This window comes from Neopelma chrysocephalum, unplaced genomic scaffold, assembly GCF_003984885.1.
Source record: "Neopelma chrysocephalum unplaced genomic scaffold, ASM398488v2 Primary Assembly neopelma1_96770, whole genome shotgun sequence".
Lineage (NCBI taxonomy): Eukaryota > Metazoa > Chordata > Aves > Passeriformes > Pipridae > Neopelma > Neopelma chrysocephalum.
Genome location: NW_020925414.1, coordinates 556064 through 569325, shown reverse-complemented (window position 1 = coordinate 569325; position 13262 = coordinate 556064). Strand labels below are relative to the sequence as shown.

General features: G+C 37.0%; 1 protein-coding gene across 6 annotated transcripts in view; it reads left to right on the top strand.

Annotated features, from left to right (window-relative positions):
• The window catches only part of ARL15 (ADP ribosylation factor like GTPase 15), a 274201-nt gene that overhangs the window by 138614 nt on the left and 122325 nt on the right, over positions 1-13262 (top strand). For all 6 annotated transcript variants that reach the window (XM_027709329.1, XM_027709330.1, XM_027709328.1 and 3 more), the window contains one exon: positions 6201-6409. In XM_027709329.1, coding sequence (XP_027565130.1) covers positions 6201-6409 — 209 coding nt within the window. The remainder of the gene's footprint in view (positions 1-6200; positions 6410-13262) is intronic.

The window sequence follows — 13262 nt, the reverse complement described above, 5'->3', positions numbered from 1 at the left end:
AAAAGCCTCTGTCTCCGCTTGGGCTTGCAACTCCATTTTCTTCAGCAGAATCAAAGGATAGAGTGTAGCAGCCTAGTTTAGCATCAGAAATTATATGTGTATTTTATGAAACACCCCTAGACAGAAAGGCCTTGATCATTTCAAAAGGTAAAGCTGATTTAAACTTTTGTGGACCAGTCAGAACAAGGGCTAAGCAGACAGAAATACACAGCTGTGTAGACTTGCTGCTTGCTTTGTATGCTTACTAGTCTTAAGTGCCACAAAGAAAGATGTTTTCTTAGCTTTATTTGAGATAGCTGCACTGTTACCAAAGCTGTGACTGTAGCTCAGGAGGGTACATTTGAGCCTTGCTGGGTGCCAGCAGCAATTGTAATCCTGGAAAGTTGTGCTGATGCTCTGAGATCGTGGCTGTCACCTCTGTCTAGGAGAGGTGGAAGAAGGGCAGAGGTGGGCTAATGGGTAGAGAGGAAAGTGGCAGATGATTTCCTTGTTGCCAAACATTCTTCACTAGCCCTAGAGGACTTAATGCGTGTTTGTGAATTTAAGAAACAAATATCCCCAAACATATAGAAAAGGAGAAACAGAGGTGAGAATGGCTGTCTATGCCAGCTGCTGCAAATTATTAAATCTTCAGATATCAGACTTAAATAAATGTTAGAGTACATTGCAGGGCACATATATCCATATCTTCTTTATGAATTATCTGTAAATTTTTTTAATGAACTTTATGTTCTTGACTAGAACAGCAGATTTTTGTTTCAAAGTACATGTTTTATTTTAATATGGTAGTATAATACACACACATAAGAGGACCAAGCTGACTTTCTGCAGGCAAGTATAAGTACAACCTTTTTAAAACTTCCAAGTGCTTGAAACCTGAATGTTGTTCTAACAGATTTAAATATCAGAGTAGGTAAAGATTCAAAGTTTGAGTCAGCATCTGAGTTAGCTAATAAAGAAAATACTGAAGGCTTGACTTCCAGATTATTCTCACTGGGGAAGCCTGGAAAGCAGACAAGAGGTGACAGAGATGGTTTCCATAAACTTCAGTTTGATAAGAAGAATACAAAAAAGCATGATAGACTTATGTGCATTTATGATTTTGTATGTTTTGAATGTAAAGGCAGAAAAATTATTCCTCAACTTTTTTTTTCTTTTATGCTGTTTGTTCAGATTGTAGTTGAATTGCTGCAGTGAATGTAGCTGATTTGACAGTCTCAAAATGTTCCCTTTTCTAGGAAAAAGTGCTAATTTCCCACTGCCATGCTTTGTGTATGATTGCAGGAGTGCACTGCCTGAGAGGCTAGAGAAAGCAGACTAATCACTTCGTTTTAAACCCTAGGAAATAGAAGTCCTGGGACTTTTGCACTTGAAGAAGGTTTTGGTTTCGCATCTGTGTTGTCACAATAGTAATACAAAACAGCCATAGGATGGTGACTGACATTACACCCGTGGGAAACTTTGGTATCTATGTGTGGATGTGTCTGTCAGATTGGACAAATTAATGTAAGTAGAAGGCAGGTGTTTTAAACAGGATTTATGAATTTATTTGTAATAAAAAGGAGCTAGAGGGTTGAAAAACAGCTAGTGTTGAAAAAACAAAATTTGTATACTGTATTTATTCAAGAGGGGAGTACTGGGAAACCTGCCTGAGATAGATAAGGAGTAGCCGCATCTCTTGAGAATGTGTTAAGATTTCTAAGATTTCAGGTGTCTTCTTGATTACTCAATAAAACACGTCAGTTTTCCATCTGAGGATATGATGGGAAGTGATGTTATAAACCCTATGTAGATTTAGAAACAGTTATTCTTTTCTTCATAAGGTTTTCTTGGAGTGAGAGGATAGGGTGTATTCAAAGATTTTGCAAGAACAGATAAGAGATTTCTTTTTCCCTTCCTTTCCTGCTTACTCCCCCACCCATGAGCTGGTCTTTCATGCAAGAAGATTTTGTAGCATAGTTGGCATATTCCTTGGCATCTTTTCACCTTTATGCTTACTGGAAATGTTCTATTTTATATCAGTAGAGGAATGATCTATATATTTCATTCAACTATAAAACCTTCAAAATATGTAGGTGTCTTTATTTGAGGTGAGTAGATGATATATTTGAAGTGGTAGAAGAGTTATTTGCAGCCTGCAGTCTTTCATGTTCCCACATTAGCTTTTTTTGATCCTCTGTTTGAGACCATAACTTCTCCAGACCTGTGATGTATTTTGAGGTGAACAAGAGCTTTTATGTGCAGACTAGACTATCGTGAAGCAAGGACTTACATTATGCTCTCAATGGAGACTTGCTGCAAGTCTGACAAGTAGCAAATTTGACATATGTAAATTTGTTTCAGTGGTTTTTTTTCTGTAATGCTATGTTCTGTTCTCCCGAAAGTACTAGGAGCAGGAGGGAATTGAAGGTAGCCTCAAACTGCTGTGAATGGAGATGTAAATAGAAGTATTTATAGGTGAAAGGAAGATTTGCAGCTCTGCATTTTGTGTGATATTTACAGGAGCGTGTACCTGTGCAACCTGTTTTGGGTGTGTATTAAACTGCACATAACTCAAAATCTTCCCTCCAGCTTCCAAGGGGTACTGTTGGCACTGCTACAAATCCTTAATGGTGTTGACATGGACTGTTCTGTGGAATTTATTTATATGATATTTTAAAAATATCAAAATGAAAGCTCTTTAAAATTACAGGTAATTGAATAAACCTGCCCTGTAGTAATGCTGAATGATTGAGATTTTTGATTGCAACGTCCTGTCATTTTTCTGTGAGGAGAGTTTGGATTTTTTTCCTGTTATAAAGCAATTCAAGCCTACATTTGATTGAACATTATCTTCTCTAACAGGTGGTGTGATTGTATTGTAGTGTGTTTTGTTTTGTTTTTTTCCCTAGTTTATTTGTAAACTGGATGCTTTAGTCACATCACAGGACTCAACCTACTTCCATAGGTTCATTGCCGAGGAAAACAAATCATACACTTAGCCACGAGTTGTGGCTCTTGCCTATGTCTGAGGAAGCCCCTACACTGAACACTACATTTTAGCAAACATTTCACATAGCATATTCCCAAGGTCTAATGTGGATTGTTATGTTTTTCTGATGTTTTTGAGATTATTTTATTTTTATTTTTTTAATCTTTGTTTGGGCATAAAGTGGTTGAAGAAACAGCTGTATGGTGCAAAGCTATTAGAGAAACACATAATATTGGGTCTACAAACCTAAATGCTTATTTATTACTATTGTTTGCTAGGAAGTTTTGGGTACCAGTTAAGTTCCTGGTTTTGACTCATCTGTCTTCTGAGAACCTGAGGATGTTTAATGGCTGCACATGTGATACATGCTGCATTGCCAGAGAGCTCAGACTTTTAAACTTAGTGTCTTAGAAGTGTTTGGAATAGATGAAAAAGTTAATTCATAGGATAATCTGTGCTAGACTGCACCTTGAAAAACAACTGCTTGCTTTTTAAGACTGAATTTGTCGTGCCATAATGTGTGGATCACTACTTATAGTCCAGTGTTTCCCGCTCAGGATAACTCCACAACATACTACTTAGTACTCTGAGGAAAGAAGCTGAGAGCAGATTATGCTCTCTAGATATGAAGAGTTAAGGCAAAAGAATATCGGGTTATTTGTCTTGTAGAGACTGTGATTTCCAGCTGCTGATAGCTTATTGATGCCAAGAATTATTTTTCAAGTGCATTTGCCAGAAAAATAGTTTAAAATGGCACCCTGAGGTACAAGCTTTGGCTGTCTTTTTTTTTGTCTGCTTAATGCAAATAATTCTCATTCTTAAAACTCAAGCTGTGATTTCCTCAGAATTGAAGTGTAAGCAATTTCAGAGCAGATCATTAGAATAATGGAAGATCCTAAAGAAAATACCAAATTTTGTTGTGCATTGTACATTGGTTCTTATAACTATGCCATGGTGACTGGCCAGAGCTGGAGAGAAAAGGACTTCGGTGGTGTTGGTTTGGGGACAGTTGATGTGGAGCAACAAAGCTGAGCTGCTAAAGAAATGGAACCAAAGAGACAGGAGTGTAAGGTCAACAAATCAACATACTCCTTTTCTGGCTTCAGCGTCCCAGGTAGGGTTCCATGAGCTGCTTTCTTCCATATGCCTGGATACAAGAAGTCAAATGTTCTGCAGTTCACCTCACAGTTTTTCTGTTTAGAATGACTACGGTTACAAAGATAAGACTCAGGTTCTGGCAGTGATGTGATTGAAAAGTAGCTGACTGATGCTTAGAGTAAATAAGACAGATGTTATGTTGCTAGAAAAAAAAACAACTTTCAAAGATCATGGTCTTGGCCTTTAAGTTCATTGAAAATGATTCTCTACTAGTTTTTAAAGTAATGTGATCCTTCAGATGCCTGCAACACTGCTGTGTGTGGCTATGTAAATAGTGTCCCTCTGGCAATTTGCTTTACTTGGTTCTGATGTAGACAGCTGTTGGGAAAGACTGGGACATCTAACAGATGCTATACAATTCTTTAGAAGTACGGTTGGCAGATATTTGTGTGGTACAGAAACATAGACCTCGCTTTCAATGCAATCCCTCTTCTGTTTGTATAATATTAATCTTCAGAGGTTGATAAAAAATGGAACATCTGTTCTATTTGTGCATTGTTACTTTGAGTCTGGTTAAATTAAGAGAGAAATTAAGCAAAGTCTTGACTAAAACCCATGGCCATTTCCCTGAGTAGTCAACTCTGTAGGCCTCTTGCAGAAAAAAAACAGGTTAGATGTGACTGATATTCCTTGTAAACAAAAGTGTGTGTGTCTGTGTTCACAATGTTTGTTAGCTGCCTAAATTGGGGTGGGTGCAAATACTGAAACAAAGTGCTTAAGGTTACAGTGTGGCTGGTACAAAGACTACAGTAACTCTGTGAAATGAGATTTGAATGCTCTTGAGTTGGATACCTAAAGTATATGGTGCAAATTCCTTTCTAGACATTTATGTCTTCACCTTTGTTTATAATGTATAAATTAAGTGAATATTTTAAGTATCATATCAATGTTATGGTCATTATGTTGCATTAAAAACTCATTATATATCTACATGTTTCTCAGAAATTTTGTGTCATTTTGTTTCACTGAAAGGTAGAGTTTTATTATTTTCATCTGTGTATACATGAAAGTTCACTTTTCCCTGTCTGAAAGCAAGAAAAGTGTCTGTGAAAGATACCTTCGTTATGTTTCTGCAAGTCACTGTCTGGCAGACACGTCAAGTTTTCCACTAGACTGTTGCTGCTGCTGCTGTTCACTGTTTAGCATTTGTCCCCATGAGTGTAGTGCCAGATTCAGACATACAAAGAATAGCCCATATCCAAATCATAGTTTAGATAGTTTGACAGCTGTCAAATACAATTTTTTTTTTCCTACCTCAATGCTACAACATATGCTGCTCTCCAGGGGAGACAAAAGCTTTCTGTTGATAACCTTATTGCTTGGCTTCTGTTGAGATGACTGAGTGCTGCTGAACTGTGTCCTAAAAATTACTGTGGCATATCAGCCTGTACAGTCACTCATGTGTCTACTGTTGGGCTCTTCAGAATCCTTAGTGTGGTTGACAGAGCAAAAGTAGTTAAGTGAATGCCTTTGCGTGTTGTCATCATAGCTCCTCATTCACTATTCAACTCACTATTGTATCATTGTTCTCCCCATTAAGTATCTAATTACTTTAATAGGCTTTCCTGACACCTTTTTTCCCCAATTATGAAGTGGTTGCCTGATGGTTTGGAGATGAACTGGAAGACCTTATCATGCTCAGAAATGAACAACTGCCATGACAGAAGCTTCAGGTTATGGCAGGGAGCTGCAGTGCTGAGTAAAAAAGAATGGGCAAAGGTTTAGGTATTAGTGCCAAGATATTTCAGTGAGAAGGTAAAGGATTAGACTGTGTGGTACTAGAAGCATGGTAGCTCTGCCAATACTCATTAATGGAGCAGAAGCTTTAAGGGAAGAAAGCTGCATTGAGTCAAGTTCCTTCCTTAGTCAAACAACATTGATTTGACATTTGTGTGTGTGTGTTTGATTGCTAATTGCCTTTTTTTTCTTTTTTATTCTTTTAATGATGATTAGGAGAAAAGATTTAGTTAATTGTTTTGATCATTCCAAGTAAATTGGTTATTTTCAGTTATAAGTGTTAAATGTGTTAAATTATTCTTATTTTAATTAATTCTTATTATTGTCTTGAAAGGAGCTGACAATATCAGGAAATACTGGAGTCGTTATTACCAAGGATCCCAGGGGGTAATATTTGTATTAGACAGTGCCTCCTCTGAAGATGATCTAGAAACTGCTAGAAATGAACTGCATTCTGCTCTCCAGCACCCACAGTTATGTACTTTGCCATTTTTAATACTGGCCAATCATCAAGACAAGCCAGCAGCTCGCTCCGTACAAGAGGTATGTTAACGTGGCAGCATCTTGCCCGTTTGTATTTACTGTCTGCACACCACTAACCCACTATTACTTATTATTACGCTATTATTTACTACTTATGACATGCTAATTAAGGACTGGCCTCAATTTCTCTTTACTGCAAGTACGCAGACCAAGAGCAGTCCCAATCCCTAATTACTTAGTACAATGCACTCTGTACAGGCTTAGTTCTTCTGGAAAAAATATACTTGGATACAAACAGATCTTCTTCTTTCACTATGTTTTGCTTAAGGGTGAAAAGATGTTTTCTAAACTACTCTTACGAAAAGCTGCTGGGACAGTGATTTTTTTTGTTTAGCTTGTGTTTTTATTTGCTATTAGTTTTAATTTTGCGCTATTCCATTACTCCATTCTTTTCAACTGCTTAAAGCAATAGACGGCAGCCATAGGTTGTCTTTTTTATGTAAAAGCTTTTTCTGAATTGCTGTGTACTGATGTGAGGGCAGAGTTGCAATTCCTGTTTGGAAGTCCTTAACTAGTTTTGATTTTCCTCTTCTAAGGAGTAATGGTTTTGTCTAATTTCTAGCTACCGCATAGTAAATTATGTAATTGTTGTATTCAGTGTACTTTTTGCTCTTCATATGCTGAAAAATTCATCTTGTCTACATTTCTATCATGTCACATACATTGAAGAAATGCTGAAAGTTACTGATTCTCCATGAGAAGCTCTATTTATTCTTATGAAGTTGTAGGAAGAAGTTAAAATTTGGTTGTGTCATTCTGTTCATAGATGTCATTTAAAGGACTCTTATTCAAGACTGTATGTGAAATCTGTTTGTTCTGTCAGTGCAGCAGAGTGAAAACAATTTCAGCACTTTACAGTGTTGTTGCTTTGTACCTAAACTTGATTCTTTCTTACAGGAACTTCTTTGTCTAAAATACAAAGTTTCAGACTTTCAACTCAGAACAAACTGATCTGTAGAATAGCTGCTATTATTACAGTAGAGTTGAACATACTGTCTTTACTGCTTTATTGCTACCTATGCCTGCTTTCTCAGTCAAAAGAAATTAAGCATAATATGTGTTAAGAAATGTTGTAAATGGAGTGATGGTTTTAATATGAAAGGAAGAGATTAAGTGAAAACTATGTAAACTACACTGTAGAATATTTTATTAAATTTTTGGTCCTTTCTTCCAAGAATCCATGCTTAGGAAAAACAAAAAAAAAGGAATATGAATTTAGTATGTCAAGTTACATAAAGAGGTAAACTGAAATGAGGCAGGGATAGAATCTGCAAGTCCTACATCTTGTTCATATAAAAACAGACTGAGAAAGAAGTAATAAATATTTAAAGGAAATGTAATATGGATTTTGATATATCAGTTTAATAATTTGGCCTGATCTATTGTACAGCATAAAAGGAAAGTGTGCATTCCTAAACCTTCCACTTAAAAAATGATAATATCCTGAGACTCAACTGATTTCATTTTATCATCTAAATACACTCTATGCATTTTGACTTTAACTTTTTTACATAGAGCAATACAGATTACTATTTCCATCAACAAAAATGCTGTTTTTCCCCATGAATTAAGTATTTCTTATTTTACTATATTTTTCATTTTTAAAATGGCCAAATTTGGTTCTATGTTAATAACAAATATAATTTAAGAAATGTTCTTTGTCCAGTTTTATAAGAATAGAGAATACAATGCCAGTTGGTTTGTTTTACAGGAAATTATGCAAGTAACTCTCCCATTTTGTAGCCGAGCCTCTATGGAGAGACTTTTGGGCCTGAACTGAATTTTTTGCCTATTTAGAGTTAGCATTTCTTTTCTTTTATTGGCAGTATCCTCATTTTCACCTCATTCTTCGTTACCAGTTGCTTGATACCTTGGTAGGGGAGTAGATATCTATATGCTTACAATAGCATTTAAATAGGTTTCTACTGCATGTTTTAAAAAAGTAGAAAATCTTACAGCGTATTATTATAACATTGCTACTGTGAGTGTATATGAAATGCTGCACACAAGAATTCTGTTGAATGTGCACAGCTTATGTGTATTTTCGGGGAAAACAAACAAACAACCCTGTATCAGTGTTTGTCTTTGAAATTCTTTAGTTAAGAATAGTGGAAAACAAAATTAAAAGAAAAAAAGAGGAGAATGTCAAAAAGTTGTTACATTGTCCCAGAAAAAAGTGATGTCCTGTATTTGCTGTATATACAAAGTGAAGCCTTATTGGGTCATTTTTGCCAACATTAAAATGGAAATTTCTTGCTGTCCTAAAGGCTTTGTTGTACTGTTGTCCTCTTTATTGAGATGTGAAATGAAAGTAAAACGTTGAATCGTAAGACGATTCCTTAAAACAAAACCAGCATGTATAAGTATTTAACAAAAGTACTGTGTTGAGCATTGAGAGTTTTATTAGACATTTTTGCTTAACTAAGTCCATTAATTATAGATATTTCCTTGCTTTTTTATGTGTCAGAAGGCAGATGAATCACAGTTGAAGTTTAAAAGTATCTATGCATTATTTTCAGCAACAAATTGCCTTTCTTTAATGGATATGAAAGGACTCCTTGGGGTATAATTAAGGCAAATGTCTGAGTTAAGTGGTGCATAATAGGAAGTGTAGAAAAATATTTATGTACAACAAAAATTCTTCACAAAACTGTACAAGGGCCAAGCAGTTTCTGCAACAGATGTTAGTTATATTTATTGTTGGGAAGCGCAGTTGCTTCAGTTTTTCAAAATGTTGTATTTTATTTCATGTGTTTTTTTCCACGCATTGCTTAGGTAAAAGTGATATTGTAGAAGTAATATGCTGTAAATAATAAGCAATGTCATGAATATTTCAATTCACAGCTGTAAGATCTATTTGCAAAATTATCTAAATAACTTATTTAATTTATGAACTGTAATTTTACCCAATTAATTTTGCAGAATATACTTCATATTATTGAAGTGACCAGAGAAAATTACAGGAGAAGCCAAGTTAAAATACTAATCAGGCAATGTAATAATTTTTCCTGAGTTCAGTTGCTGGTTGGCTGTTTCCTAGTTATTTTGGTTTTAAAATGAAATCAAGAAAGTAAATTTGACATTTTATTGTAGAAACTAAAAATGACAATGTCTCTCTTATTTGTCTTATGTAACTTCTATGGTGTTCATTCCATCTTCCTATGTCAAAGATATTTGTAAGTTGTTTTGTTTTTCCCGTGACAGTAGCACATATTTAGATGTTTTCAAATATCTCCTAAGTGATTTCAACTGAGCCATGCTGAAATAAAGTCTGTCTATTAACCAGACTATAAAGCTCATTCAGTCGTATTTGATTCAATAGGTTTGCTACAAAATAACCTTGGTTTACATGAAAATCACAATAATGAAGAATTATTCATATGTAAATCAGTACTGACTGGAAACCTTTTGAAATAGTAAATAAAAATAGTTACAAGTGAAAAAAAAATTTAGTTACTCGGCGTGTGGGAACATGGTGGCATATCAGTTTGGCCATGGTTTCCAAAATACAGGGTGCAATTCTAAAACAGTACCAAATGATATATTCTTTTAAATAAGTATCTTGCTGATGGAGTGTACTTTTGCCTTTTCATCACAAAAGTACTTTTGATTATAGAAACTGGTTTTGATTAGTCAGATTTCTTTACAGGCTTAAAGTATTGCAGGAGATTGATGGTGATAAAAGCACTTTAAATTGCTTTGCAAGGGAACAGCTGCATTACTGCTTATTGTGATTATCAGCTTGTTGATTTTTATTTTGGAATGTGTGCTACTTTGTGTAATGGCGTCACAGAAGCTGCATGTTGCAGTGGATTCTTGCAACTTGAAGCAGTGTGCAAACTGAGAGTCGCTTTACTCCCAGGTCAGAGTGATATTTAAGAGCTGCTGATACCATACATTGAAAGTTTTCCATAGCCACTGTGTTTTGGGAGTAGGCTGTGCTGAGCACTTGTCTGAATCTGTTGAGGACTTCTGGAAGCCATATAGGACTGGCCAAAGGAGAAACCAAATCGAACTAGATTTTCCAGTTCAGTAGTGAAGCAGCTACATGTTTAGCAGCACGATGTTTTTGGGGAGTTCCTTTTTTTGTATTTGTGGCAGTTTGAGCCACATTAAGAATCCAAAATCCAATTTCCAGGCCTCCCCCCACCCCTTCTCACAATTTATCCCAACGCTGGAGAGAAGCTTTCAGGCCAGAGGCTTCTATAGGGGAAGGGGAAGTATATACATTTATTTACACAAATAAATATACTGTACAAACTAAAAGCAACTATATATATATATATTACACTTCTGTCAGTCCCTTCAAAGCTCCTCCCTTTAACTTTAGTCCAGGAGAAGAGCCTTTCAAGGCTGCTGGGTGATGTAGTCTCTCTCGTGGGAGTGTTCTAGGCCCGAACGCTCCCCCCTCACCAGGCTCCGGCTGTTTGTTGCAGTTTTTTCTCCTCACTAAGTCTAAGAAAGTAGCTTTGAGTCCTTGCTTCTCAGTCTGTGTCATTTCTGCTGTATGATCTCTCTCTCTCAGTTTCATACCTCGATTCGTAGGCTGCTGTAGTGTAGTTCAGCTTATCAAGCGTCTGCGTCCTGGAATGATTTCTCCTTGGGTTTTCGGCTGTCCCCCATTTAGATCACAGCAAAGACATCCTCCAGGTCCCTCTCTCTGGGGTCTGTCTCCAATTTCGCCTGGGATTCCTCTCCCATGCGCCGAGCCTCCTCCTCCAGCCCGTCTCTTGGCTCAGCTTCAATGCTGAGCCTCCCTCCTCCACTTTACAGCAGAGGGAAAGGAAAAGTCCCCCTCCACAGCTTAACTGTAGAAAGGAGGGGGGAGAGGGCTTGGCTGCAAAGCCTGCCTCTCTCCTCTTAACTCAGGTCAGGTGCTGTGAGTCTCTTTCCTCACTGCACACACTCAAAATGCTGCCTCTAACTCTGCTCTGGCTTAGGCAGAGTTGTTGGGGCCGCAGGGCTTCCCTTCCCCCCTGGAGGGGGAAAGAAGGAGCCCAGCCACCCCCCGGCCTTTCACACCTACACGCAGCAGACACCAACAGCGGAAAAATGCCAACAGCTTCTGATGCTGTATATATATGATTTTGAGCAGAAGCGAACAACATGAATGGTGATTGGCTCTTCAGGGAACACTGCCCTGGCACCCAATCACCTCTGAGCCCCCCTCTCTCGAGGGGGGGCCAATCTCAAACTATGACAGTATTTAAGGCTGTTTTTAAAATGGCAGTTGCACTGGATGATCATTGTAGGTCTGTTCCAATTGAACTTCACCATCTATGTGAAGATGTTCATAGAGTATAAACTTTTGGTGGGTTTTCCTTTAGTCATCCAAAAATGCAGGCAATGTATTAAATACATTTCTTTCATATATGTAAATTGGTGACCACTAGTAGCAGGAGAAATCATTGAAGATATGTTCTAAATTTTCTAGAACTAAATTTGCTAGAACTTTTTAATGTAGACTTACTAGAGAACAATGAATCAAAAGTCTTCTCAGTCTATTTTAAGGTTATATTGTTTTAAATATTGTTGTCAGGAAAAAATAATTTGGAAACCTTATGCTGATCACAAGTGCTGTCTTTTCGCTTGCATACAAGATCTTACTTAAAAGTTGAATTGATGGGTATGTGAAACTCCACTGGGGAGTCAGTCCCATTTTCCTATTTCTTTGATAGAGCAAGATTAAAAAATATCTTTGAATTACAAATGGTATTTTCAAAAGCAACTGTAAGAGGTTCGTTGCATATTCACATAGATTGTGATGCATTTATCTGTGAATATTTCAAGACATATGGGTTTTGAATTGAGGACAGTGTTTAACTGGATTTTCTTCTAGGAGGATAGTGGAGGTTGACTCTCCTTATGAAAAGAACCGTCTTAGGGATGTGAGGATATTATCTATTACTCTGTAAGTTTATTCTCTGTTGTTTATGTCTAGAAATAATTTTGTAGATAAACAGTGTCTTCTTGAAGTGTTAAGTGTCTTAAAGTTAAATAACCATTGCAGGAGAATGTTCAAGTTTGCCAGCATCTGCAAAGGCTCTTAATGGTCCTGAGGATCTGGGGTACTTTAGAAACTGGACTTTCTAGGGCCTGCCAATAGTCTAAGTTGGCTGCATATGGTAGCTCAGATTCAGGACGTAATCACTTCTTTATATTTCAGTGTCTTCATACTATTTTTCCATAGTTTATGCCTTTTGTAATTTCTGATAGATAGGGGGAAATGGTTTCCTTTTGGAAACCCTTTCAATATACCACTTATAGATGTCATTACTAGCAGTCTGAAAAACTGCACTGAGCAGTGACACCTCAGGAGGTTTAGCTTCAGAGAGTATGCAGTATCTCAGCTAACAGTTCTGAGCAGATATTTTCTCCAGCAGCAAGTACTACAAAAACTTAGCCCAAACCCAAGAGTGGAAAAGTGCTCTCTACAGTCTGTCCCGTCCTCAAGCCAGTCAAGACTCTCAAATTAGTTCACCTATCTGAATTCTCAAAGACCAGCTGTTGCAAGTCTGTGTACTTGATGGCAGGGACATCCATAGCAAAGTTAAATCGGGGACAGATTTTTGGTTCCTGGAGAAACTGTTTCTAAGATGATTTATCTTCACATTACTGCAGTAAATAGCCAAAATATAGGTTCCTAGCCTGTTTTGAGATCATAGTGACCTTAACGACCTTAATATTTGCAATCCCCTCACTGCAAATACTTCTTCTCATCCAAGGTGTATCCCCTGATATTTGAAGATTGTTTTGGAGCTGGACTCTGCTATTTTGAGTATTGGCTGCTTCCTTCACAACTGTGGCCTTTGAGGGAACAGGGGAGTTATTTGTCAGACTTCAGTTATGAGCA